This window comes from Selaginella moellendorffii, unplaced genomic scaffold (genome assembly GCF_000143415.4).
Source record: "Selaginella moellendorffii unplaced genomic scaffold, v1.0 SELMOscaffold_3, whole genome shotgun sequence".
Classification (NCBI taxonomy): Eukaryota; Viridiplantae; Streptophyta; class Lycopodiopsida; order Selaginellales; family Selaginellaceae; genus Selaginella; species Selaginella moellendorffii.
Window position 1 is genome coordinate 1,506,599 of NW_003314264.1, and position 23,640 is coordinate 1,530,238.

Genomic DNA, 23,640 nt, shown 5'->3' on the forward strand with positions numbered 1-23,640 from the left:
TACATTCAAACGAGCTCTAGTGATTTAGGGTTCTTCTTCTTCTAGTGCCAGAGCAATGAAGGAGCGTCGAGTGACAAATCGAGGCGCTCCGGCAGCTCCAGCTGCTGCTGCTGCGTCCCGGCGGAGAAAGAAGCCGGCATTTGATCCATCCGGCGGCTTCTTCTCTGGCGTCCGCATTGGAGCTGTCGCAGCATTCGCGATTTTTGTTCTCACTGCGATCACTCTCGTCGTTCTTCTCTCTGCTCTCTATCCTCGCGAAACTCCGAGATCCATCACGCCGGTGGCGCTTCCAAAGATCATGGATTTGCCTCAGGTAGGCATGAATTTCCACAGGTTTTTGCCTCAAATATTTATTTTCAATGAAGTTTCAAGGCGAGCACAAGGAGCGACTCTACTGGGGAACCTATAGACCGCATTTGTATCTTGGAATTCGATCCAGGTAGAAATTCTCAGCTCTAAGTTTGATTGCTTTTCACGATGAACTTATAACATACTAGAACACCAAAATCATTGTTAGCTGGACTCATGTGGCTTGGTATCAAGGATGGATACTACGCTCTTCGTCACACCTGTGAAGACTCTGATGGACTTAAACGTTATGGTTGGGTTCGACACGATGGGATCTCTTATGGTCGCCAGGTATGCTGATTGTTATTGAGGCTTCTCTTGTTCTAACTATCTATTCAGGTGATTCTAGATCAAAATATGAATATCACCACTTTTTTCTCTAAGAGTTGGAATGACGGAAGTGGCTATGGAGGTGATTGGTCTGTCCGCGTGAATCTTCATCACAGCAGGTTTTGGTTTTTTCTAAAGAAAACCAGTTCTCATGCAGAGACTCGTTGTTCTGCAGTGAAATAAGTCGACTTCCGAATGGAGAGTCGTCTCTTTACTTTTACATTGCGGAGGAGGAAGGCAGCCAAATAAGAATATCGAGAAATGACGCATCTGGACTAGCTGCTTCGGGGCATAGACATGATATTGGACACTGGCAGATTCACATCAGTGCCGAGGTAGTCTTTTCTTTTCGTTTATATCATTCGTCTTTATGCTCTTCGCGCAGAACAATACTTTTTTTCATTACGCTGGGTTCCGGACGGGAAACATGCACAATATAACACAGCTTGTCCAAAATTCATTAATCGTTCAGGTTTTTCGTCATTTTTTTCTTTTTTCTTTTCCTCAAACACTCGCGCAGGAGCGTAAATTGCAACTACCTGATACTTATGAAAAATCTTCAAATATAGTAGTTTTTCAGGTACGTAGTGTATGCATCCTCTATAAGTTCTCTGATTCCTCTATGATACTTTCAAGGTTTTAGGCCGCAACCATCTTCAGCTAGATGTGACTTTTCTAGCTGGTGTCGACGAGAAAAAGTTCTCGGTACAGTCTCGTCTTGACCGTTTATCTGGTGGGCAAACACTTTAATTTCTTCTCGCTACCTGTTCTTATACTGAATTTTAAAGGGATTCGATTGGATGAAACGTTAAGAGTGCAAGAGCAAATTTTTGATAAGCGTTTTGAGAACGCGTACAAGCTGGATAACGAAGAGGTACTGGTAGTGATAAGAGCTGGAATACACAATCTTATGCTTCCTTTACATAGCTTTCTAGCTTTGGTGCTACCAACGCAGTGGAAATTGGCAAGGCTGCCCTCAGTAATCTTTTGGGAGGAATCAGCTACTTCTACGGCCAATCGCTTATTTCCATACCTTCAAAAGAGCAGGTACACGCTTCTTTCTCCATGTTTATTATCTAATACAACACATTTTAGAAACACCACCGAGAAAGTTTTTGGAAGTACTGGCCAGCTGCATTGTATAGTGCTGTTCCATGCCGCTCTTTCTTCCCTCGAGGTTTTTTGTGGGATGAAGGCTTTCATCAAATAATAATAAGGTACATTGATACAGCCCATGCAAGAAATAATCTTTTTTCTGAAAGCAGTAGATGGGACCGAAACCTGACATACGATATCGTTGGGCACTGGTTAGACTTACTTAACGTCGACGGCTGGATTCCAAGGGAGCAGATTCTAGGAGAAGAAGCCCGAGTGTACTCCCTGTTTTGAGACGTTTCAAAGTGCTAACTGTTTACCTTGCAGAAGGGTTCCCGATGAGTATATTTTACAGCACACGGATAACGCGAACCCTCCAACGTTGTTTTTGCCATTGCATGGTCTGAAAGCTTGTTATCTCTTTTGTGACTTCTTTCTCTGCCCTGCTGCAGATATTGCATTAGCATCACTAGAAAGTGGAAAAGAAAATAACGCTGAGAGGGCCTTCTTGGAAAAATCCTTCCCAAGGCTACAAGCGTGGTTTGGGTGGTTCAATAGAACGCAAGCAGGTCTGTGTACTGTAATCTTCATTGAAGTTGAAGCTTCTTGTTGCGAACAGGTACATTTCCTGGGACTTACTATTGGCATGGAAGAAGTATTACCGATAAGGAATTAAATGCCAAGGTAGGCACGTTTCATTCTGTGATTAACGCTCTAGACACCGGCTTCGTTAGAGTTTGTCGTCTGGTTTGGATGACTATCCACGGGCTTCACATCCAAGTGCTGATGAGCGACACGTTGATTTACGTTGCTGGATGGCCTTGGCAGCGAAATCTATGGTTATGATTGCCAAAATCATCGGAGCACCACATGAAGTAAGGAAAAACTGGCACAGCATGGCTCGCAGTAACGATTTACTTTTTCAGAAATACGAGGCTATGTCACAGGTTTTGTCAGACTTTGATGTTCTTAACCAGGTCAGTGTCGATCTGTCCTCATGACCGAACTCACTCTATTGTTCTTAGCTCCACTACGATCGCAAGAGAGGACGTTACTACGATTACGGCAATCATACTGAAAAAGTATCACGATAAGATCTCGATGATTTCAGCTCATTCTGTCCTCGACACAGGTGAAGCTGGAATGGGACAACTTCTTCGACCCAAGAACCGGACAAGTACAGCAAGTTCTCCGCAGAGTCGTATCTGGACGTCCAAAGTTGCAGCTGGTTCCACAATTTGGCTACGTGAGCCTCTTCCCCTTTATAGTGAAACTTATTCCCGCGGTAAGCTCTTCGTCTATACTGTGTCATACAAGTCCTAACGATTGGTTCTCAAAAGGACTCGCAAATCTTGGAAGCACACCTCAACCTTATCCAGAGCGAAAAGCTCCTCTGGACGAGCTTCGGATTGCGCTCGTTAGCAACAACAAGGTAGCGATTTCTACGTTTTTGTTGGAACATTTCATCGACTCTTTCTTTGTTTCCAGCTCTATTTATAACAGACGTAACACCGAGCATGACGCTCCTTACTGGAGGGGCCCTGTATGGATCAACATGAACTATCTCGTCCTTTCATCCCTTCACTACTACTCGCAAGGTAACGCGTGTGACTTTTGGCTGCAAGCGTTTGTTCCATCCACTGTGTGTGTGTGTTTTTAGAGCCAGGCCCATACAAAGACGCTGCTGCCTCTGTCTACAAACAGCTTCGTGCCAATCTGATAAGGTCGGCATCAAAGACAAAATGTGTTGGTTGATTGATTGATTGCTGTTGTTTGGGCACAGCAACGTTGCACGGCGCTACAACGAAATGGGATACATCTTTGAGCAGTATGATCATACAAAAGAAGGCGAAGGTAAAGGAGCCAGGCCGTTTACCGGTTGGAGCTCCTTGATACTACTGATCATGGCAGAGCAGTACCAACGCTAGAACGAGGCGTCCACACTGCTCTCACAAGTTAGTATGTGGTAAAAACGTTGGATACTAACTTACTTTAATCGGTCAATCGTCAAGTGTTTACCAGAGGAATTCTTCCCAGACAAGGCATCAAGCGAATCCAGCAGAGATTTGCCGGTCACAGTTCAGTATAATGTAGTACGTAACAGCTGCCTGCATTGTCAAAGAACAGACGATTGAGACATATCGAGTAAAAACCGCAAGAAAACTAACTTCACTCGATTCATTGTTGAGCAGATCCATTATAAGCAGTTGCCGCTCAAATCCAAGCTGTGTAACTCTTGCTAAAACATCCATATCAATCTGTGAGAAGAAAAAAAGGAAAAGTTTCTTTCTGGAGAACCAGCATTCGGAAGCACAGTACCGTGGAGTAGTATGATCGCATCGATAAGTGAGGTGGGATGTTGATTCTAAACCATGCGTGCTCCTTAATCTCTGCAACAGTGATCCGTGCGCGGGGATCCACAGTGAGCATCCTCGAAATCAAGTCGCGGGGTCCATCTGGAACAAAGAGAGGAAAGTTGAAGGTACCAGACTGACATCCATCCGCCAACCAATGAAACAAGTTATAAGTCGACCGCAAAGCAAGAAACTAAAGCGAGTGTTTGTTTACCAGGATTTTGGTGTACAGTGTCGTGGTGTTTGCGTCGTCGAAAGGGTAGCATCCACCGAGAAGCACGTAAAGGACTACTCCGCAGCTCCACACGTCCACTTCTGGCCCGACGTAAGGACGCCTTAGAAGAAGCTGGAGCGTAAAGCAAAGAAAGAAGAACAAGATCAAACAGGAGAAGTGAAGGGACTACATTTTTTCCAGACCTCTGGAGCGGCATAATGCGTGCTTCCACAGCTCGTTCGCAAGAATCCCCCCTCTTGCATGGTGTTGCAGAGCCCAAAGTCGCCGATCTTGATGTGCCGCTGTGAATCCAGGAAGAGGTTCTCGACTTTGATATCCCGGTGGATCGCGGACTTGCCGTGGCAGTACTCCACACCTGCAATGAGCTGCAGCGTTTTTCGATCGATCGACAGAGAGAAAAATAGACAAGAAGTGAAAAACAAGGGGAAAGGAATGGAAGGATAAAAAGGAAAAAAAAATCTGACTAGCAGTGAACTGACCTGCTGGAAGAACCATCGGGCCTCGGCCTCTTCCAGCCGCTGATTCCTTTGCACCAAGAGATATTCGTAGAGATCGCCCCTCTCGGCGTACTCCATGACGATCAACACATCCCTGGGCGTCTCGAAAACCTCGTAGAGGCGCACAATGTGGGGGTGCCGCAGCAGCGCCATCGTCCTCACCTCCCTCGCCACTGCCAGCGGCAAAATCCACGAGATCGGCTCAGGGGAAAGCGAGAGAGATCGATCGATCGGCCGATCCAGGCGCTCTTACCCTTCTCCCTCATCCCTCCCTCGATGATATTCCGCCGGCTCATCACCTTGATCGCGACCCTGCGCGCGCTGCGCCGATGCTCGCCAAGAACCACCGTGGAGAAGGATCCAGTGCCGATCCTTCTCTCGGTCCTGTAGCGCAGCTCCAAATCCGCCCTGGCGGCGAAGTTCCTCGCGACAATCGGCCGGTCCATCCCGGAACTAAAACCCCCCCAAGTTAAAATCAAATTAAACCTCATCTTCGCGGTCCCAGCCGTTGGATCCCACCGACGGCCGCGATCGCTTCTAGGGCTTTTCCATTTTGCGAGGGAGATCCCATTTGTTACATCGACGTGGCCCAAAGGTCACGGCCAGGGTTCCAATTATTTCTCCCTCTCATTCCCAGCGCGGGGGGATCCAAGAACAGCGCTAGGGCTAGCAGTAGATCGATCGCGCCACGGCTCCTGGAAGAAATCGCGGCCTAGAATCACAGCAGCAGCACGGTGAGTTCTTCTCCTTCTTCCTCCTCCCCCTCTTCCGGGATTTCTTGGAGAATCACAGTAGATTTTCAAGGCCAGGGCCGCCCCAGCAAGTGCGCCCGGGACGAGCCGCCACAATGCGGGTCTGTCTCGTAGAGCAAATGGCTAACAGTCAGGAAAGGAGTTGTGTAGCCAATCTGGAGAGTCCTAAGGGAAGAAGCAGCGACCGTGTGGGTCGTGCCAAGAAGCCGCCCTGGGATCGTGATGTTCACGCTCCTCGTCTCTTCTCAGACATTGAGAACTATAAAGGAAAGCCATCTTCGCCATCGCCAGTGAGGCGCCTGGAAAGATTGGTGCGTCGGGTCTCTTACTGCCCCAAATACCCCCAGCCAGATACACCACACTTACACACTTATGTGGTCATTCGGCACTTCGCTGATTCCTAAGTAAGCTGGATTTTTCTTCACTTTTTTTTTTCTTCTTCTTCTTCGTCTTCTTCCGTTTTGTTCTTCTTGTTCTTCATTGCAACTGTTTGGTCAACTGTTTCCTTGTTTTGCTTTTCCTTTTATCATCTTCTAGTTTCTAATAGACTGTCGTTTCCAGGATTAAACCATGACGAGCACTTGTGTAGATGTAAAGGAGCTTCCTAATTCTTACATCTTTGTGGCCGACGTCCCCGGCCTGAAGAACACGGACGTGAAGGTACGAGCGCTCTCATCCAAGTCATGCATAAAGTTTTAACACGAAACTCTCGCTCAATCACCCAACAAACAGAGGATGAGCGTGGGTGCTACTTGCAGGTACAAGTTGAGAACGATAGTATTCTAAAGATCAGCGGAGAACGGAAACGAGATGACAATCCCAACCATGACATAAAATATGTTAGAGTTGAACGCTCGTCCGGCAAATTCATGCGAAAGTTTAACCTTCCGGCCAACGCCAATCTGGAAACCATCTCGGCTACTTGTCTCGACGGCCTTCTCACTGTTGTTGTGCCAAAGATCCCAGCGCCAGAGAGCCACAGGCCAAAGACTTTTGATATTGCAGTTGCCAACATCAACTTCGTCTACAAGTGATGAGCTCGCAATCGTTCTTGTTACTTGGCGGTGGTCGTGGAGGCAGAAGTTTTCTGGTCTTTTCATTTGCTTTTTTCTTTCCTCGGTGGATAGCTACTTGAGTAAGAATTTTAATTTGGCTTTGCATTGTGAGACTGACTTCTCTGTTTTAAACAAGGGAGAATTTGATCCATGGAACTTAAAACCAAAAGAATCAACGAGCGTCCTGTTTTGGATGTTCCGGGATGTTTCATCAGAGAACGAATAAGAACCTCAGAGGTTGTCAACAAATTGAGTGGAAAAGTCGAGCTTTATCGATGTAGCGCATGGTAGTGGTGGCGGTGGTGGTGGTCGCGCTGATCGATAGCTAAACCATGGTGGCCATGTTTTGGTGGGGGGGACTAGCGGTAACTTTCTTCGGTAAAGCATATAAAAGGGGAGGCAGGAAGGGGAAAGGTCTTCTCTGTGGGTCATTAAACACGTGTAAGGTACGTGTTGAGGACTGCAGCGATGTTACTGTTAGCGACCTTTTCGTGGCACATCTCTTCTTTCAGGTAGCGACATAGGGACCGAAGTTTGCTGCCGATCCAAGTTCGTCGACTACTGTGTGATCTCTCACATCTGGTGAGTGCTTCCTTTGCTTCGAAAGATCGTGGTGGGGCTTTGGGTTTCCAGGAATGGCACAGATTTTGCTCCATGGAACACTTCACATCACGGTCTATGAGGCCGCATCATTGGTGAACGAGAATCGGGTCTCTGGAGCCTCTCCCAAGTTCATGAGAAAAGTAAGTCCTAGGCAGGAAGTTTTGTAGCTTGTTAGAAGAACTTTACTCTTGGTACTCGATTCTTACTGCATTTCTAGTTGTAGTGGAAGTTTCTCAAGTTTGCTCACTCTATTTGTATTTTCTTTTTTTTTCTAGATGGTCGAAGGAGTGGAGGACTCCATTGGTATTGGTAAAGGCGTGAGCTCTCTCTATGCAACCATCGACCTCGAGAGGCAGCGAGTGGGACGCACTCGCCTCATCCGCAAGGAGCCTACTAAGCCTGTGTGGAACGAGTCCTTCCACATCCAGTGCGCGCACAACATTGCCAACGTCGTTGTGAGCGTCAAAGATGACCTGGCCGTCAGCGCCTTCCTCCTCGGCCGAGCGAAAGTCCCCGTGAAGCGTATCATGTATGGCGAGCTTGTTGAAGGCTGGTTCGAGCTCTACAACGACAGCGGCAAAAAACTCGGCAACTCTCGAGTCCGCCTCCGTCTCCAGTTCTTCGACATCACCAGAGATCCTCGCTGGGGACGCGGCCTCGTCGATGGAACGAAGTTCCCTGGTGTTCCATTCACGTACTTCCCGCAACGCAAAGGCTGCAAGGTCACGCTCTACCAGGACGCTCATATGACTGACAACTTTCTTCCGAAGATCTATCTCCACGGCAACGCTGTCCGGGAGCCGACTCGCTGCTGGGAGGACGTGTACGAGGCCATCGCAAATGCTCAGCACTTTATCTACATCACCGGCTGGTCGGTCTACGCGGAGATAACGCTCATCCGAGACTCGGCCAGGCCCGTCCACGGCGGTCTCAACGTTAAGCTCGGGGACCTCCTCAAGAAGAAGGCTGACCAAGGCGTAAGAGTTTTGATGCTCGTCTGGGACGACCGGACGTCCATGTCGGTGGTGAAGATGGAGGGACTTATGGCGACTCACGATCAGGAAACTCTGAACTTCTTCTACGGTTCCAAAGTCAAGTGCCTGCTCTGCCCGAGAACTCCCGACAGCGGCCTGAGCTACGTCAAAGGTTTCCAGATCGGGACTATGTTCACTCACCACCAGAAGACGATCATCGTCGACGCCCCGGGAAGAAGCCACCAGCAGCGGCGAGTCTTGAGCTTCGTTGGTGGACTGGATCTCTGCGACGGCCGCTACGACACGCAGTTTCACTCCTTGTTCCGGACACTCGGGACTGTTCACAAGGAGGACTTCCACCAGCCAAACTACGCGGGAGCTTCCATCGACAAAGGTGGCCCGCGCGAGCCATGGCACGACATCCACTCCAAGCTCGAGGGGCCCGTGGCTTGGGACGTTCTCCGCAACTTTGAACAGCGGTGGCACAAGCAGGGTGACGGCAACCAGCACCTCGTCTCGCTCGGGAACCTGGAGCCGCAATCATCTCTAGTCGCGGACGAGCACGACGAGAACACCTGGAACGTCCAGCTCTTCCGCTCCATCGACGGGGGAGCAGCGGCAGACTTTCCAGAGAGTCCGGAAGCAGCAGCAGCAGCGGGGCTCGTCAGTGGAAAAGACTCGACGATCGACCGCAGCATCCAGGACGCCTACATCCACGCCATCCGGCGAGCGAAGGACTACATCTACATCGAGAACCAGTACTTCCTCGGCAGCTCGTTTGCCTGGGAGTCGGACCACGACGCGGAGGCTCATCACGTAATTCCTCGCGAGCTGGCGCTCAAGATCGTGAGCAAGATCGAGGCTGGCGAGCGCTTCTCCGTCTACGTCGTGCTTCCGATGTGGCCCGAGGGAGTCCCCGAGAGCGGCCAGGTGCTGGCCATCCTCGACTGGCAGAAGAAGACGATGCAGATGATGTACAAGGCCATAGCTCAAGCTCTCGACGCACAGGGGATCCGCGGCGTGTCCCCCCGCGACTACCTGGCCTTCTACTGCCTCGGCAACCGGGAACGCCGCCTCGGTGGAGAGTTTCTACCGCTGAGCACTCCCGACGCGAACTCGGCTGGCTACCGGAGCGCTCAGGAGAATCGCCGGTTTATGATCTACGTCCACTCCAAGATGATGATAGGTACTCTCTCTCTCTCTCTCACGCATTCTTTGCTTTGATCGCATGGTTTTACTTCCTTTCCTCGATGCTTCTCTTCTTCCAGTTTGAGTTACTCTCGCTGGCATTTCTTCCTTTCTTTCCTTCTTCCAGTTTTAGTTTACTCTCACTTCCTTTGATCGCTCTTCCTCACTCTTTTGATCTCATGGTTTTCCTTTCCTCGACGCTTTTCTTTAGTTTACTCTCATTCACATTCTTTCCTTTGATCGCTTGGTTTGCTTCCTTTCCTCTATGCTTTTCTCCTATCATACTGGTTTCGTGATATCTCACTGGAAAAAACTCGTTTTTTTTTCTCCTTGTAGTGGACGACGAGTACATAATCGTTGGATCCGCCAACATCAACCAGCGATCAATGGACGGGGGGCGCGACACGGAGATCGCCATGGGCGCGTACCAGCCGCTCCGTACGTGGCCCACGCGCGGCCAGATCCACGGCTTTCGTATGTCCCTGTGGTACGAACACATGGGCCAGCTGGACGACCTCTTCCTCCGCCCTTCCAGCCTGGAATGCATGCGCAAGGTCAATCGGACGGCCGACCAGCTCTGGCACATGTACGCCGCTGATGAGATGGTGGATCTGCCCGGCCATCTCCTCGCCTATCCCGTCGGAATCGCCAGCGACGGTTCCGTGGCGGAATTGCCAGGGTGTGCCAAGTTCCTCGACACCGACGCTAAGATCCTGGGCGTCAAGTCCGACGTTCTGCCGCCAATCCTTACCACTTGACACAGACCATCATTCGCAATAATGCCTGTATCATATCAAACCTTTGTTCCAACTTTATAAGAATTTGAGCCATGGTCAGTAAAATAAGACTATTACAAATTTGACAGTGAAATTTTTTCTTTCTACACAATCACGATCACGACTCGGCCATCACCTCGTCTCGTTGAGCCTTCTCGCTACTCTCCTGGCTTTTCTTCTCGCCATCAATCTCTCCCTCGGCTGCTACGTCCGGCTTTGCTGCTGCCGGTGGCTCCTCCTTCTCTACTTCTTTCGCTGCCTCGGCTCCATCTTCCTTCTTCTCCTGCGCCGCTGGCTCCCCCGCGTCCACCATCTCGGTGTCTCCATCGCTCTTCTTGGTCGCCGCCTTGGCTTGGGACTTCTCCTCCTCGGCCTTGGCAGCCACGTTCTCTTTCTCGCCGGGCTTTGCCTTGTCCTTGTCGACCTCGTCGTCGGTGTCGGGGAGCTTTCTCAACTCCTCCCGTATCAGAGCCTTCGCCCGGGATTTCATGGTTCCGTCCGTGCAGTCGATGTTTAACCTTTCGCCTGTGACGTTAAACGGTGTCAGCATCTCTCTTTCAAAACCGTATGAAGCTAAGCTAGATCGCTTACCAAGTTTCTTGATGATAACAGTGAAAGAAGCCTGCAGATCGCAAACAAGAGAGGATGAAGTGAGACGCAAGCCTTCTTAATAACCAGCAACAGCCATACCTTCTTGAGGTCGAGAGTTTGGAGTAGGTCCTTGACATGAGTCCGAATCTCCTCGTCCTTCGAATGGTTGGACTGAGCTTCATCGCCTCCCTCTGGAACCATCAATACAAATGGTTAGAAATGCAGCTACGGAATACCACTGATCGCCCAGCCAACCTTTGTCGGTCGATTTCTCTTTGCCCTTCGTGGACTTCTTCGCTGACTTGGCCGGAGTCTTTTCCTTCTTCTTGGTTTTCTCCTTCTCGGTCTCCTTTTTCTTCCTGGTAAAAACTTTCGTATCCGTCTTCTGCTTCTTAGGTGGCGGCCTTTCGCCAGAGTCAGCTTCTGTATCGTCAGCGGACTCGCTCGCATCTCCTTCTTCATCTGACGTTTTCTTTTGCTCGATCTCGTCGTCGTCATCAGATTCCTCCTCGTCGTCCTCTTCCACCACCTGCTTTCTTTTTCTGCCGCTGCGTTTTGGTGGCTCGTCTGAGTCCTGCTTCTGCACATGATCATAAAGTGAGATTTATGCAAGTTGCCAGCACAAATACTACCTTAGGCCTTCCCGGACTTTTCCCCTTGCGTTTCTTTTCAGCCTGGAAAAAATAATACAGTAAAATGCATCTGTGGCAAAGCTACAAATACCTGCTCTTTTTCTGTGTCTTCCAATTTTATATCTGTTGTCGCGTGTGGAGCTGCTAGGAACTCGAAGACCTTCGCAACCAAGTCCTCCTACATTTGAAAGGTCATTAGTATCAGAAGCACAAGCTCGCTGCTATCAACAAACCTTTTTCCCCTTCATATTCAAATCCAAGATATCTATAAGCTCGTTTAGCTCGTCCTTATGGCACTTTTCAAGCCGCTCCCTCGCTTTAATCTGGTCCTTTTCCTGATTTATTTTGGCAACAGCCAGTCAAAACCACCACGAGCGCAGTAAAATAATACCTTCTCTCCCCAACAATGGCCCGAAAACTGGAGAAGATTTTGCTTGACAGTAGCCGCCTGCGAGCAAAGACATCAGAAAAGAACAAACAATAAATGATGCGGTTACCTTAGACCGCTGAGCGAAGAAGACGTAGTGGAGAGTCTTCAATACAGGATCGTTCTTGTTAATTTTACTTAGTTTGTAAGCCACTGCATCACCGAAAAGCAAACGAGCGGGTAAGCATCAGGCGACAGCGAAAGGAATAACGCAGATATACCATTCGGGATTTCTTTCAGAGGAGTGCCGCCTCCCTGCCAACGTGCTTCCGACTTAGTCACGCAGCCGAAAGAAACACAAGCGATAAAGAAGAAGATGTACCTTTCTGATATAAACGTCCTTCGACTTTGGCATATCCAGAGATCCTGCTCCAAACCTCTCAATCGATTTCTTCTCCCGTGAAGGCCTGTCAATCGGAGGCGAGAACTCGGCTTTCTTCCTTCCCCGCTTGGACTTGGGTGTTTCCTCGGACCCCTCACCTTTCTCAGGCTTCTCGGTCGGAGTCGAGGGTGTGGCCTCTTCCTTCTCCTTGGCCTTGCTGCTATCTTTCCTGGGCCGTCCCCTCTTCTTTGGTTGCGGCTTGGACGCCTCAGCCTCGCCGTTCTCGGCATCCTCTTCGGCCTTTTCATCCTTCTCCTCAACACCTTCCATGGCCGTGGCATCACCACTCTCACCCTCTTTCTCCTTCTCTTTCTCCTTCTCATCTTCCTTCTCGTCGCTCTCGGCTTTCTTGTCCTCCTCCTCCTCGGCGGCCTTGGCCTTACTATCACCGTCCGCTCCTTCCTTCTCTTGGCCCGACTTACCTGGAGCTTCTTCCGGTGGCGCCGGAGCGGCTTCTTGGGTCTGGACGCCCTGGATAGACTCCTCGCCCTTCACCTCCTCCTCGCTCTTCTTCTCCGTCAAATCTTTCGCTTCCTTGGCGGGCGCTAGATTCTCTTCGGCCGCCGCCGCCGCCGCCACGGGCGCAGCGTCGCCTTCCTCCGTCGCCATTCCTATCAACACTAGCCCAACGGATTTCTTTCGAGCCCTAAAACAAGGAAGAAGAAGAAGAAGAACCCTAACCTCGAAAAACAAGGGCCACTGCTACTTTTTTAGACGCGCATTTCCTTGTCCTCCTGCCACTGGGAGAAATCCAAGAACCCTAGCCCGACCGAGAAAGTAGAGAGCTTTAGAGACGCCCTAGCCACTGGAGACGATGCGGACTCCAAAGCTTTTGTTGGATCACGTTGAATGCGCCTTCCGGATCCCAGGCACTTATCCAATCCGACCCAAGGAATATATTCCCGCCAATAAAAAAAAGATGCCAACGGTGAGAAAACAAAATGGAAATTTAGGGCTCTTCCTCTTCCGCGCTAGACTGAAATTCACAAGAAAGCTCTGATCTATCGCATCCTCGCTGGGAGCTGGGCGCGCTACACTAACACACTGATCCAGGGATGATCTAATAAGCGTAGAACTCGACGAGCTCCTCCACCGCGCCAATTGAATTGCCGTTGCCGCTGTCTAGCATCCAGAGCAGGTGCTCAAACATGACGATCTCGCAGGGGACGAACAGCCCACAATCTCCGGCGTCTTGCTGCTCGCCGCTGGTGGAATTGGGCTTGGATTTGTCGAGCAGGGATCGAAAGAGGGGCATCTGGAGGTAGTGCTCGCCAAGAACATACCGCCGGCGCTCCTTGCCCACGTACACTACGAACGTCCCCTCGTATGGGAGCTTGTGGCTGATCATCTGGTGATCATGGGCTTGCTCATCGTCCAGGCTCGCAATGGATTTCTTGTTGCGCGCGAATCGTTGCCAGGTGCTCACGATCCTCCTGATCTTGTTGTGCTTGTGTATGGCCGACGAAGACGACGACGAAGAAGAGGAGCTGACAAGAGTGGACATAACTTCTACAAAGAAGAAAGAAACAAACCAATGTGGTGGTGATCCAGCTCTGGCAATCACGAAGAATCTCACGAATCTCTGGGCCGATTCAATCCAGAAAGCTTGAATCGTGGTCAATAGCGCTAGCGTTGGGCGATCTCCAATTGTGGAGAAGATCATCCACATCCAAGCGAGGAGCAAAGCACCGGCGACCCAGAAAATCGCGGGGGATCTAGCGCAATTGCCATGATATCTTGGCTAGCAAGGAACTGGAAGAACAGCTCAAAGCTCCTCGCAAAGCCTCTTTTTTGAAGGGAATGAGACGTGTCCTTAAGCCTTGGCCCTTGCTAAGGACACCATGTCCCTCATCCTTGTCAATGACGGTAGTGAGGTGGTGGTGGTGGTCCTCCAGTTTTGTGGAGGTGGAGACAAAATATTTGGAGTCTTGATCGTCAATCCTGCTCTAGCCTACGCACATAAATGTTTCATGTTCCATTCATTAACACTCAACATTGTAAACTTTGGTTTTTAGTTGTATTTTTATATTTCTTATTATATGGCTAACTTCATTATTACTATTAACTCATTAATCAAAGAAGTGATACAATCATTTGATCTAGTCATGGTCGTGTTGGAACACGTCTCCACAAGTCTTAGAGACGATCCCACACGGTTTCCGGCATTGGCAAAAACAACTCTTCCTCGAATTGAATGTTTCATATCGCCGGAGATCGAGTTGGACCCCATTGGCTTCAATCTCTTTTTGTAATACCTGCGCATGCATGCTGGAAGTTTCTTCGAATTGGATTGAATCACTTGACCACTGCATAAATTAATGTATAGCTTGTGAGAGACTCAGCTACGATTCCTGTCCTAGCAGCTGTTCTTTCGAGTCCAAGAGAAATTGATAGAAGCAACATTAAGATTGGATGGATGTTTGCCACCAAAAAAGTCTCCAATGGTACATTGCCAGGTATTTTGACGATATGAGATGCAAGCTTACATCTTTGATCATGGATTTGTTTTGGAAGAGAAAATTCAACCAGCGTTGAGCCACTGTGGCTATTGCCAGCACCAAGGAAGGACAAAGAAAGTGATAAGTGAGTCCAACCAAGGCAGCCACAAATAATAAATTAGGACCACACCAAATGAGAAAATCCCATCAGGAATCAGCCATGTATGTGCAACTGCAAGGCTAGTGTAGACATATGATCTGTGCTTTATTTCATTGTTGCTGCCTGTTTTTCCCCTGCCACTCCTGCCTGTTGGTACTGACTTGGTGGAGTGTAATAAAAGTAGTGGGAGAGATGGGAGAATGAAATTGATGTTATACTCTGCACTTTTGCTTGTCTTTTTGAAAGAAAAGAAAGAGAGAACCTCAGCAAAAACTTCCTCAGAGCCTTGCATCTGCTGTTTGAGCTTGCAAAAGCTGATAATGGGGGAGCACCCTTTCAATTGGGATAGATTTCACATCCCTGTCACAGTTGGTGGGCTTCTCTAGTTGCCTTTGAAGACAAAAAGTTTGTCCCTCTTGGTCTAAGGAGCAAAGCAAGATGCACATTTCACACAGCTAGCTGCACATACTGGTGTGCAGATCAAATGGACAAGCAACTCCACTGTCTCAGGAGGCCCACATAGTTGCAGTGTACAGTGCTCTTTTACCTTTCACCTCTCAAGGATGAGGAGTGCTTTCTTGCCTTAGATGCAATTGCTGCTGCAGTTTTGGAAGTTGGAGTCAGAGAGGGGAGAGGAAGGGTTTGGAAGAATGCATACATGTTCAACCATACATGTTATCCAATTTGTCTCCATGCAGAGCTCAAGTTGCTGCTACACAAAATGTTGGGCGTGTCCAAAATTCTGTACAGCTTCACTCTCTGTTGAGTCCAAAATTATAGCAAGGATCAGCACAAGATGATGATCCTCGTGGGAAGTTCAGCGACCAAACAATAAGAAAGTTGACAACCTTTTTCTCAAAAAGAAAAGTATGGTTCCAGGGTGCACATGAGAGTGTTTTGGAGGTCTGGAAGACACAGTTGGCCACCAACATTCAGAATTTCCGCTGCTGCACGTGTGGCAAGGACGAGAACCCTGATCAAATGGTGGTGGCCAGAAGATCGAAACGTACCCACACCTTCACGATTCGGTTCCAGAGTACAAAACCAAAAAAACAAAATGGGGAAAAGAAAGGTCAGCCATGTTTCATGTATAGCAGCTTTTTCTCTCTTTTCCTTCTGAGGAGAGCACATGAAGGCCACAAGGTCTAAGCATTCTTACTTACAAACTAAACAAGCTCTCCGTTTTGCTAAATCCGCCATGGAAACCGCCAGTGTTCGAGCAGTGCAAGTTAGCGAGCAGAACGTATGCTGCTCCATACCCCGGATCCATCCCCAGGATTTGCCTGGTAGCACCAAGGCCGCCATGGATGCTGCTATGACTCCTTGACGCTCCAAGCAAGCACATCCAGTCCAAGCCATCGGCCTCGAAAGGCATGGTTTCGACGAGCTCCCCGGCCTTGGTAAGGCGCCCGGCACGAGCGAGCAAGTCCACCATGCATCGGTAGTGCTGCTTCGAGGGCTGAATCCCAAAGTCCACGCTCATCGACTGGAAGTATGATCTTCCACTGCCGAGATCGCCCTGGTGGCTGGAAGCGACCAACACCGACGCGAAGCACGCATCGTCCGGGGCAAAAACCATCTTCATCCCGTGGAAAGTTTCGAAAGTCTGATTGCAGTGTTGCCTGCTTTGAGCTGACGCTGCAAGCACCGCATTGCAAGACACTACGTTTCGTTCCGGCATCTCTTTGAAGATCTTCCTGGCGTCTTTCACGAGCCCGTGTTGGATCGCGCACGTCCAGGAGACGACGTTCTTTTGTGGCATGGAGTTGAAAAACTCCTTTCCTTCGAAAATGCACCCGTTTAGCGTGTACGCAGCAAGCATGACGTTCCCTGTAACTACATTCCGCTGAGGAAATCTAAGGTAGAACTTTCTAGCCTCGTCCACGAGTCCACAGCGTGCATAAGCTTCCAGCATAGCGTTCCAAGACACCACGTCGTGCTGTGCCATGTCGCAATCGAACAGCTTCTTGGCCTCCTCCAAATGCCCAGTTCCGGCAAATGCCGCTAGCGTGGAATTCCACGTCACCAGATCCTTTGCTGACATGGACTTAAAGATTCCCAAAGCTCCGTGCAAGTCCTCCACATTAGCGTAAGCACTAAGCATAGCGTTGTGCGAGAGTATAGTATGATGTGGCATGCTATCGTATAACGTCTTAGCTTCGTACAGATCCCCGCTTTGGGCAAATGCAAAGAGCATCGTATTACACGACACTACGTTCTTATACGGCATACATTTGTACAGTATTTTAGCTTCCTCCAAGTTGAAAGCTTGTAGAATTGCAGCTATCATTGTATTCCAAATAATGATATTTACAAAGGGCAAGCTACAAAACAAGAGTCTTGCTGCCTCTAGATACCCGTGTTGCGCATAAGCGGCTAGCATTGCACTCGCTGTGATTAAATCCTGCCAAGGCATACTATCATAAACTTGCTTTGTTTGCTCAAAATCTCCGACTAGCGAGAAGGCACACAACATACAAGTAAATGACACGGTATCTCTCACAGGCATCTTACTAAATATCACCTTCGCGAGAAGTATATGCCCGCTTTGAGCATAAGCCGAGAGCAGCACATTCCACGAGATAATATTCCACAATGGCATCGACTCAAACAGTGACTCCACTTCTACCACTTGATCCTTGCGCGCGTAGCCAGACAAAATCGTGTTCCACGAGAATAAATCCGGGCCGTCTATCCGTCCAAATATCCTGTGGGCCTCGCCCAGATTCCCTTGCCGGGTATATGCCAGGATCATCGCATTGCAGCACACAACGTTGTGAAGCGGCATCGCGTCGAAAAGATACGCCGCATAATCCACCCTCCCTTCAGTGGCGCAGGCAAAGATCATGGTGGTCCAAGAGAAGACGTCTCTACGCGGCATCGCATGGAATATCCTCTGGCACTCGCAAAGATTCCCTTGTTGGGCAAATGCGTCGAGCATCGCATTCCAGGCGATTAGATTCCATCGCGGCATGGAATCGAAGACCTGCTTGGCTTGCCGCACAAATCCATTGCGGGAGTACGCGCAGAGCATGAGAACCCAAGAGAAAGAATCCCTCGTCGCGGCAGCCATGCCGCAAAAGAGCTGGAACGCAAGATTGGGGCTCCCGCACCGCCCATACATCTCGATCAGCTTGTTACACACGAAGACATCGTCGATTAGCGCGGGATCCATGCGGGAGTGGATCAATCGCGCGTCGCTCAGGCTCCGGCAGCTACGCACGAGCTCCAGCCATCGAGTCCTGTCCATGCCATTCAAAATGCCCAAGAACCCTCGTTTAGACGGTGGAGATTTCAGCGCGTGGGACTAGTATCGCCAATTGTATGGCTGCGATGTATTTACAGTGTCTTTCCGTGAAGAATGAGCTCAGTCGCTTCCTCGCTCTGGATCCACGGATCATTGCGCTGGAGGAGGCGGAGGAGGTACTCGAACAGCGCGACCGGGCAGGGGATGAGGAGCCCGCCGCTGTAAGCGTAGCCAAATTCTTCCTCGGATTGCTGGAGCAGCGCCCCAAACACTGGATGCTGGAGGTAGCGCGTCTTGAGGACGAAGCGCTTGTGCTCCGGGCCGACGTAGACCGCGCAAGATCCTCGGTGGACGTCGCGCGGGATCGAAGGAGGTGATCTCCTGGCGATAATCTTCCTGTTCTTCGGCGACGCAGGGGAGGGCAAGGCGCAGCTCCTGGACGACGCCATCGCGCAAGAGAGGCGCTCGAATTTGTGGCACAGCCGCTTCAAGAGATTGGTGTGGTGATGGTGATGATCGTCCTGGTGGAGCTTGTGGTAGCGCGAGTGATAATGCCGCCGGAAGAGCAGCGCCTTGAGCTTGATCTTCTTGAGCATCTTCATCCTCTCCCTGCAGAGAAATATCGATCCTGCTCCTCCCCCCTAGAAATATTTCGTCGCCATCGCGGCTCCTCTTACCCTTCCCTCTCGATTCGGCACGATTTCCCCTCGATTCCTTGCGGGAAATCGGAGGCCGTGCTAGAACACGCGCAAATCGACCCCGGGCACCTTGAGGAGGCCGCCAAACCAGAGAAGCACCGACAGGATCCGGAGCGACCACAACAGCCAAGATCTCTGGAAGAAGCACAAGATCACAGGGTCCATGAAATGGAAGAAGCTAGAGAATCTAGAGCGAGCGATTGAAATGCGAGCGATCGCGACAAGGCACAGCAGCGATTCTCACGGGGAGTGGAGAGGGAAGGAGAGAAGCTGGAAGAACAACGCCATGATCGAAGCTCTTGCTTGCTCTTTCCAAGAAATAGGGCAAACCGGGGTTTAAATTGGCGTGCGCCGGACTCGAACAGGGGACCGTTTCATGCAAACCCGGTCAAAAGTGGCGTTGCATCGTATGAAGCGGCGCGTTGAAAAACGTGTTAGTTTTGGGTTCCTCTCCCGGGACGAACTCGTTTGATTAAAACTCCCCAAGGTTTAGTTCGCATGGATTCATAGTTAAGTGATATATCATACATTGTGTTAGATCAACTCGATTCTATAAGGTTATAGATCTTCTCAATGCCAGAGCTCCCAGAGACAGTGAAGGACCATTGAGAGAGTGAGTGACACGGTTGATCCATCCACGCACGAAGGCAACTTTTGGGCTGAAGAAAAGAAGAAAACGACCACTTGCGACCAAATTAAAATATAAAATAAATGAAGAATAAAAACCAACAATAATACAAAAATATAACATTAAAAAAAAAAAGTGTTAAAAATAATATTTTGGCTGCGGTCGACCAACACCACCACGAGTGCGAGGATATTTGGTTTTCCCATTGCAGCAAAAGGACTACAAAGTACAGTGGTACAAACAATATATGTTTTGTTTCCTTAGAAGCTTTGGTGGACCTTTGGATTCCCGCCACTCCTTTTCAATCAATCGACATAGCTTAGCTTGTGCTCGGCAGGGCCACTGGCAAGTTTTTAAAGTTGAAAAGCAAGATCAAAAGGGACCTGTCACATAGGGGCGCACGATAGATCGAGACGAGCGCGAGAAAAGTGATAGAAAACTATGTGACAATAGTACCTGGAGGAGAGCTCGAATTCTAAGTAGATTTTGCCGCTGGCCAAAGTGGATTCTCTAGCAAGTGTGATGAGGCTTGGACACTCCTTACCACCACCTTGCAATCGGCATCAACTGTGTAGGAGATCTTCAGGCCCTCGAGAATCACATTGTAAAGCACGAGCTTTTCATCCCCTCCTCCATTATGGAGCTCGGAAGAATCGCCATAGAGTGGCTGCGCGATCTCGCTGACCACTCCATCGTGCGGCCTCTGCCGCTGGCTCAAGGACCGAATATCGCAAGAGAGAACCTGCGCTATGAAATCATGTAGCTCTCTGGAACTGGAATAGAGTGAGAACCTTTCCTGCCGTTTTCCAACAGGAGACGCTTGTCAACGACAAAGCAAACAAAAGAAGGAAAGATAACTGCAAAGTGGTTTGCGTAAGGACTACGAGTGCGTACCATTTTGTTCCAGCACTCATCGAGGCCATTTAGAGAAGCTTCAGTGAAGGTGACGGAAGCCACGGCGAGTGGATCGTCCTCTCCGCCGGCCTGGAACAAAAGAGAGAAAAGATAAAATCTTGACAATCTTTCGCAAGTGATCACGGAATAAAATCGGGAAATCTTTGGCTCTTACATTGACCCACGTTGGTGCCGAAGCTTCTCTCACGGAATCGCAATATGGAAGATAAGGCTTTATGTCAAGCACGGGCTACAACATCACAAATACGACAAGCACCATAAAACCTGAGTAGAAAAGGAGGTCGAAGAATAGTATACCGTGCCATCAACGAGATCAGCTCCGGAAAGCATTAGAATTCCATGCTCTAGACGTTCCACCTGAAGAAAAAACTTTTAAGATCAAACACGACAAGAATTTCGGGAAAAAGATAAGAGACCTTTGCAACTGTTAAGCCGATAGGACACGGTCGATGTGGAGTTCTAGTCGCAAAAACTCCGAGTTTGGCACCATTGAGCCTTGGCACTCGTACCTTTTACGCAAAGGAACTGGCTCAGCGCTAGAAATACAAAGAATGTGTTTGTTCTTGTCACCTTAGCCTTGAAGTCTCGATGGCTCGATAGCTCCCACAAGTTGTGTAAGTCTGTGTTCTCGTGAAAAACGTAGATTAACCAGCAGTGTGAGTACTGCTCAATCCCGTCCAGGGCCGCGGCAGGCACCCCGGAGGACAAAACCAAGCGCGATTTAGCAAGTGTTACGAGGAGAGGTTGACGAGGAGTTCCATTTCTTCACAAAAAAAGAGAGAAAAACTTTTGTTCTCAAATAGAACTTAGATAAGAGTTTTGAGTACCTTGTTGAATAACATGATCTCATATACCCGATTGGTGTCATGGGAAAGGACGATGTGGGAGTTTTTCCAATGACATTGCATTGCATCAAGTTTTTTCGCAAGTCCTGAGCAATACTCAAAAGGTTAGAAAGGAAAACAAAAGGAAAGGAACGAAAATACTCACACGCTGTGCACGAATTCGGCCCGTCCTTTCTTCGGCTCTTTGCTTCTGGGATATTTGCAAAGCGTCGTCTGATTCAACGAGCTTGAGCTCCAGTTTGACACACTTTCTTGTCAATCTCCAAACTATATGATATGATCACACCAGAGAACGAAATTTAATCCTTTAGACACCCATCTTCCAAAAGAATTCGCGTACCTTGAATAAGCAAAGCTGTCGCAGTGGAAACTGAAACCACCGCTATAGCCCATCTCATCATTTCCGTGGCCTAGAGCTTAGGGTTCTAGCCTTTCTCGTGTCACTAGCGTTGACTTGGGCGTTGACTAGTTGACTTTTCAGCCAGCTACTGGCCGATCGAAGCGTTCGCAGCTCGCCATCTAAAATGGCCTTGGCCATTTCTCGTCGCGGTTCGTGCACAATGCCGTGGACATCTCCTGCCTACAAGGAAAACAGTGATTGGATTTTAGCAAAGCTTTGCGAGAAAACTTTACCAAGTCCGCTGCTACATATTTCTCGATAAGATTGTCGACCTGGGAGAGGATTTCTAGTAGGGCGCATCGATCTTTGTGTTGGTTATCTTGATCCCAGGAAAAATTGCCGCTCCCAGCGGAGCTCGCGTCCAGTCTCTCAAGTTCTGCCGAGAAAACTTGAATTAGTAGCAAAAGGAAGAACAGTACCTTCGGGGGTTTTTGCGCAAAGAACTCGAGCAAAACTGCGAAGGCCGGGTGGAATTCCATTCGGATTTGAGTTTATATCCCTGAAGAAACAAGAACAAAAGACAAAAGTGGGACTCCGTAAGAATATGCTCTTACTGGATGACAAAAGCTTTTCCCATACTGCCATCTTCTTCCTCTGTTATTTTGATCTTGTTCCTGGAGAAGACGTCAAGTTTTGCGTCGTAGAGCGGATCGTCTGGGGAGATGGTCACCCAGATTTCCGCCTGCGAGCAAAGTCTCAAGTGGCAAGATGACAGTTGGTGTGAAGTTTTACCTCGTCAAAGGGATTGTAAGAAAGAGCGAATCCATAGTCCACAGCCAGTGTAACATTTGGAAGCTGGCCATAGCTGATGAACACCTATACTTGAGATTAATTTCGGGACAACAGTGATGCAAAGTAATCTTACTTCATCACCAGTAGCGTAATCTCGATCTGCTATAACCTGAAAGATGCAAGGGTCAGTACATTGCTTTCAGAGAAAAAGGCGAAGGAACCATACTACGACGCAGTTTTTATCGGGGTCATGCGAAAGAATAGACTCGCACTTCCAGTCGTGATTGATGAGATCAACGTAAGGAACCTGGTAAAAAATTCCATGGATGAGAAAGTGAAACTCTATCGAATGAGATCACCATTCCCAGCTCGCAGATGTCCGTCACTCGCCAAGAGCGCGTCGCCACTGTAAAAAACTTGCTCGAGAAATCAAGAAGAAAAACATTTACTTACCTATCGAGTATGCGTGCTTGAAGGCATCGTAAGACGCAGTTTCTCCAAAGATATGGCGACAACGAGAGATTGCCTGCGAGAAAAAAATTAAAAATCCACAAATTTGAGTTAGCACCGAAAGAAGATGATCCATTTGTGATACAAACGCTCTGGACGTCCGAAAATTCCATATCCAGCCACCTCTCCCGTTGCGTAGTCTTGAAATAAACCGGACTGTGCCTCACACATTGAAGCTCTTCCTGCTTCCAAAACACCTGGAGCGCTACAAAACTAAGAACACGAGGGAGAAGAAAATGGTAGACTTAACTGTGTTGTTTAGTTCAACCAGCGAGGGAAGAATTCCCATGTAAGGATCCCAGGCTGAGTTCTACGATAGTTTCTTAGCTCTCGACTTTGCGATGAATGAAGAACACTAGTACCTGGCCTTTGTTCCACTGGGCGAGGATGAAAAGGGCCAGCCGCGACCATTCCGTGGCCTGCGCAGGCAAAAATCTCGCGACTTCGTCTTGTAGGCATCGAGAAGTGATCATCTGTCAAAGGAGGTAAGCAATGCACATATGTAGAACAAGCGAGCATCTTACAAGACTAGGTGGAACTTCCAGCATGCGCTCTCCAGCTCGAATTGGACGAGACGCAAACATTCCACTGCAAAGCATTGATCTTGCTATCAAATGGGGCAAAGAAAAACGAGTGAAAGATCGCGATGCTCTCACCGCCCGGAAGAACAAGCGCCAATCGAGAGCGCCGATTGCTGCGCATTGCTTAGGGCGCCTTGCGTCCTCAGCCACGAGAGGAAATGGCTCGTCTTCGAGCCAAGCGCCTTTGAATCGAGCATTCCTTGCTCAGACCCTCAGATCCTCCGTCATCCAGCGGCTCAAAACCACA

General features: G+C 49.0%; 10 protein-coding genes across 15 annotated transcripts; 3 read left to right on the forward strand and 7 right to left on the reverse strand.

The window, feature by feature from the left end:
- The first annotated feature begins 47 nt into the window (after nt 1-47).
- LOC9655153 (alpha-glucosidase 2) lies at nt 48-4,020 on the forward strand. Of its 5 annotated transcripts, none has more exons than XM_024668378.1 (23): nt 48-313; nt 366-439; nt 498-639; nt 688-797; nt 854-1,013; nt 1,064-1,150; nt 1,199-1,258; nt 1,315-1,411; nt 1,467-1,552; nt 1,606-1,725; nt 1,774-1,895; nt 1,944-2,051; nt 2,101-2,342; nt 2,393-2,457; nt 2,508-2,648; nt 2,700-2,750; nt 2,799-2,855; nt 2,906-3,058; nt 3,114-3,205; nt 3,262-3,371; nt 3,434-3,497; nt 3,557-3,728; nt 3,786-4,020. In XM_024668378.1, exons 1-22 carry the CDS (start codon nt 56-58, stop codon nt 3,699-3,701), a joined length of 2,544 nt encoding a protein of 847 aa, XP_024524146.1. In that variant the 5' UTR covers nt 48-55; the 3' UTR covers nt 3,702-3,728; nt 3,786-4,020. The 5 variants fall into 5 exon arrangements, with proteins under 5 accessions (XP_024524146.1, XP_024524147.1, XP_024524143.1 ...); XM_024668379.1 differs by having other exon boundaries at nt 2,101-2,174; nt 2,226-2,342; nt 2,508-2,750; XM_024668375.1 differs by having other exon boundaries at nt 2,508-2,750.
- Nucleotides 3,573-5,305, reverse strand: LOC9643442 (SNF1-related protein kinase catalytic subunit alpha KIN10). Its single transcript, XM_024668040.1, has 7 exons — nt 5,113-5,305; nt 4,842-5,032; nt 4,545-4,727; nt 4,342-4,473; nt 4,093-4,263; nt 3,765-4,031; nt 3,573-3,716 (listed from the first exon to the last, which is right to left on the reverse strand). Exons 1-6 carry the CDS (start codon nt 5,303-5,305, stop codon nt 3,819-3,821), a joined length of 1,083 nt encoding a protein of 360 aa, XP_024523808.1. The 3' UTR covers nt 3,573-3,716; nt 3,765-3,818.
- Nucleotides 5,306-5,485: 180 nt separating this feature from the next.
- LOC9643443 (phospholipase D alpha 1) lies at nt 5,486-10,291 on the forward strand. The gene is made up of 7 exons (XM_002963187.2): nt 5,486-5,593; nt 6,173-6,271; nt 6,344-6,746; nt 6,803-7,112; nt 7,179-7,409; nt 7,545-9,429; nt 9,768-10,291. Exons 5-7 carry the CDS (start codon nt 7,302-7,304, stop codon nt 10,187-10,189), a joined length of 2,415 nt encoding a protein of 804 aa, XP_002963233.1. The 5' UTR covers nt 5,486-5,593; nt 6,173-6,271; nt 6,344-6,746; nt 6,803-7,112; nt 7,179-7,301; the 3' UTR covers nt 10,190-10,291.
- LOC9655154 (17.3 kDa class II heat shock protein) lies at nt 6,182-6,645 on the forward strand. Its single transcript, XM_002963186.1, has 2 exons — nt 6,182-6,271; nt 6,370-6,645. Exons 1-2 carry the CDS (start codon nt 6,182-6,184, stop codon nt 6,643-6,645), a joined length of 366 nt encoding a protein of 121 aa, XP_002963232.1.
- On the reverse strand, nt 10,265-13,081 carry LOC9643444 (uncharacterized protein DDB_G0286299). 2 transcript variants are annotated; one of them, XM_024666523.1, is made up of 12 exons: nt 12,921-13,081; nt 12,180-12,859; nt 12,079-12,112; nt 11,928-12,010; nt 11,822-11,878; nt 11,664-11,765; nt 11,522-11,608; nt 11,431-11,472; nt 11,054-11,378; nt 10,898-10,989; nt 10,799-10,829; nt 10,265-10,732 (listed from the first exon to the last, which is right to left on the reverse strand). In XM_024666523.1, exons 2-12 carry the CDS (start codon nt 12,846-12,848, stop codon nt 10,326-10,328), a joined length of 1,929 nt encoding a protein of 642 aa, XP_024522291.1. In that variant the 5' UTR covers nt 12,849-12,859; nt 12,921-13,081; the 3' UTR covers nt 10,265-10,325. The 2 variants fall into 2 exon arrangements, with proteins under 2 accessions (XP_024522291.1, XP_002963625.1); XM_002963579.2 differs by lacking the exon at nt 12,921-13,081 and having other exon boundaries at nt 12,180-12,914.
- An 87-nt stretch (nt 13,082-13,168) lies between these two features.
- On the reverse strand, nt 13,169-14,117 carry LOC9655155. The gene has a single exon (XM_024666532.1). The coding sequence runs from the start codon at nt 13,906-13,908 to the stop codon at nt 13,300-13,302; it is 609 nt and encodes a 202-aa protein (XP_024522300.1). The 5' UTR covers nt 13,909-14,117; the 3' UTR covers nt 13,169-13,299.
- Nucleotides 14,118-15,996: 1,879 nt separating this feature from the next.
- Nucleotides 15,997-18,087, reverse strand: LOC112343940 (pentatricopeptide repeat-containing protein At4g02750-like). Its single transcript, XM_024668056.1, has one exon. It carries the CDS (start codon nt 18,085-18,087, stop codon nt 15,997-15,999), a length of 2,091 nt encoding a protein of 696 aa, XP_024523824.1.
- Nucleotides 18,088-18,145: 58 nt separating this feature from the next.
- LOC9655156 (auxin-responsive protein SAUR41) lies at nt 18,146-19,132 on the reverse strand. The gene has a single exon (XM_024668546.1). It carries the CDS (start codon nt 18,684-18,686, stop codon nt 18,177-18,179), a length of 510 nt encoding a protein of 169 aa, XP_024524314.1. The 5' UTR covers nt 18,687-19,132; the 3' UTR covers nt 18,146-18,176.
- Nucleotides 19,133-19,535: 403 nt separating this feature from the next.
- Nucleotides 19,536-21,735, reverse strand: LOC9655157 (putative S-adenosylmethionine-dependent methyltransferase RcsF). The gene is made up of 10 exons (XM_024668565.1): nt 21,511-21,735; nt 21,316-21,437; nt 21,153-21,256; nt 20,896-21,088; nt 20,742-20,834; nt 20,623-20,682; nt 20,480-20,554; nt 20,305-20,394; nt 19,867-20,206; nt 19,536-19,793 (listed from the first exon to the last, which is right to left on the reverse strand). The coding sequence occupies exons 1-9, from the start codon at nt 21,569-21,571 to the stop codon at nt 19,886-19,888; spliced, it is 1,119 nt and encodes a 372-aa protein (XP_024524333.1). The 5' UTR covers nt 21,572-21,735; the 3' UTR covers nt 19,536-19,793; nt 19,867-19,885.
- On the reverse strand, nt 21,581-23,589 carry LOC112343950 (histone-lysine N-methyltransferase setd3-like). The gene is made up of 15 exons (XM_024668063.1): nt 23,469-23,589; nt 23,337-23,400; nt 23,175-23,285; nt 23,063-23,122; nt 22,902-23,009; nt 22,756-22,828; nt 22,662-22,708; nt 22,529-22,609; nt 22,436-22,471; nt 22,303-22,386; nt 22,125-22,252; nt 21,990-22,069; nt 21,804-21,946; nt 21,700-21,750; nt 21,581-21,595 (listed from the first exon to the last, which is right to left on the reverse strand). The coding sequence occupies exons 2-15, from the start codon at nt 23,394-23,396 to the stop codon at nt 21,581-21,583; spliced, it is 1,077 nt and encodes a 358-aa protein (XP_024523831.1). The 5' UTR covers nt 23,397-23,400; nt 23,469-23,589.
- Between the last annotated feature and the right edge of the window lie 51 nt (nt 23,590-23,640).

What these genes read in the sequence shown, in the direction of transcription:
- LOC112343940 (XM_024668056.1), bottom strand. Translation starts at nt 18,087, where the DNA reads ATGGACAGGACTCGATGGCTGGAGCTCGTGCGTAGCTGCCGGAGCCTG.
- LOC112343950 (XM_024668063.1), bottom strand. Translation starts at nt 23,396, where the DNA reads ATGTTTGCGTCTCGTCCAATTCGAGCTGGAGAGCGCATGCTGGAAGTT. An exon ending in CCCAGTGGAACAAAGGCCAG is followed by an intron (nt 23,123 to 23,174) that starts GTACTAGTGTTC and finishes AAACTATCGTAG; the next exon opens with AACTCAGCCTGGGATCCTTA. An exon ending in AATATGTAGCAGCGGACTTG is followed by an intron (nt 21,751 to 21,803) that starts GTAAAGTTTTCT and finishes TTTTCCTTGTAG; the next exon opens with GCAGGAGATGTCCACGGCAT.
- LOC9655154 (XM_002963186.1), top strand. Translation starts at nt 6,182, where the DNA reads ATGACGAGCACTTGTGTAGATGTAAAGGAGCTTCCTAATTCTTACATC. An exon ending in TGAAGAACACGGACGTGAAG is followed by an intron (nt 6,272 to 6,369) that starts GTACGAGCGCTC and finishes TGCTACTTGCAG; the next exon opens with GTACAAGTTGAGAACGATAG.
- LOC9655157 (XM_024668565.1), bottom strand. Translation starts at nt 21,571, where the DNA reads ATGATGAGATGGGCTATAGCGGTGGTTTCAGTTTCCACTGCGACAGCT. An exon ending in GACAGCTTTGCTTATTCAAG is followed by an intron (nt 21,438 to 21,510) that starts GTACGCGAATTC and finishes CATATCATATAG; the next exon opens with TTTGGAGATTGACAAGAAAG. An exon ending in ATGAGTGCTGGAACAAAATG is followed by an intron (nt 20,207 to 20,304) that starts GTACGCACTCGT and finishes GGAAAACGGCAG; the next exon opens with GAAAGGTTCTCACTCTATTC.
- LOC9643442 (XM_024668040.1), bottom strand. Translation starts at nt 5,305, where the DNA reads ATGGACCGGCCGATTGTCGCGAGGAACTTCGCCGCCAGGGCGGATTTG. An exon ending in GGGAGGGATGAGGGAGAAGG is followed by an intron (nt 5,033 to 5,112) that starts GTAAGAGCGCCT and finishes TGCCGCTGGCAG; the next exon opens with TGGCGAGGGAGGTGAGGACG. An exon ending in TGCGATCATACTACTCCACG is followed by an intron (nt 4,032 to 4,092) that starts GTACTGTGCTTC and finishes TTCTTCTCACAG; the next exon opens with ATTGATATGGATGTTTTAGC.
- LOC9655153 (XM_024668375.1), top strand. Translation starts at nt 56, where the DNA reads ATGAAGGAGCGTCGAGTGACAAATCGAGGCGCTCCGGCAGCTCCAGCT. An exon ending in TATCTTGGAATTCGATCCAG is followed by an intron (nt 440 to 497) that starts GTAGAAATTCTC and finishes ATAACATACTAG; the next exon opens with AACACCAAAATCATTGTTAG. An exon ending in GTGAATCTTCATCACAGCAG is followed by an intron (nt 798 to 853) that starts GTTTTGGTTTTT and finishes GTTGTTCTGCAG; the next exon opens with TGAAATAAGTCGACTTCCGA.
- LOC9643444 (XM_024666523.1), bottom strand. Translation starts at nt 12,848, where the DNA reads ATGGCGACGGAGGAAGGCGACGCTGCGCCCGTGGCGGCGGCGGCGGCG. An exon ending in TCTGAAAGAAATCCCGAATG is followed by an intron (nt 12,011 to 12,078) that starts GTATATCTGCGT and finishes TCGGTGATGCAG; the next exon opens with TGGCTTACAAACTAAGTAAA. An exon ending in TGAATATGAAGGGGAAAAAG is followed by an intron (nt 11,609 to 11,663) that starts GTTTGTTGATAG and finishes TTTCAAATGTAG; the next exon opens with GAGGACTTGGTTGCGAAGGT.
- LOC9655156 (XM_024668546.1), bottom strand. Translation starts at nt 18,686, where the DNA reads ATGAAGATGCTCAAGAAGATCAAGCTCAAGGCGCTGCTCTTCCGGCGG.
- LOC9655155 (XM_024666532.1), bottom strand. Translation starts at nt 13,908, where the DNA reads ATGTGGATGATCTTCTCCACAATTGGAGATCGCCCAACGCTAGCGCTA.
- LOC9643443 (XM_002963187.2), top strand. Translation starts at nt 7,302, where the DNA reads ATGGCACAGATTTTGCTCCATGGAACACTTCACATCACGGTCTATGAG. An exon ending in CTCCCAAGTTCATGAGAAAA is followed by an intron (nt 7,410 to 7,544) that starts GTAAGTCCTAGG and finishes TTTTTTTTCTAG; the next exon opens with ATGGTCGAAGGAGTGGAGGA. An exon ending in CCACTCCAAGATGATGATAG is followed by an intron (nt 9,430 to 9,767) that starts GTACTCTCTCTC and finishes TTCTCCTTGTAG; the next exon opens with TGGACGACGAGTACATAATC.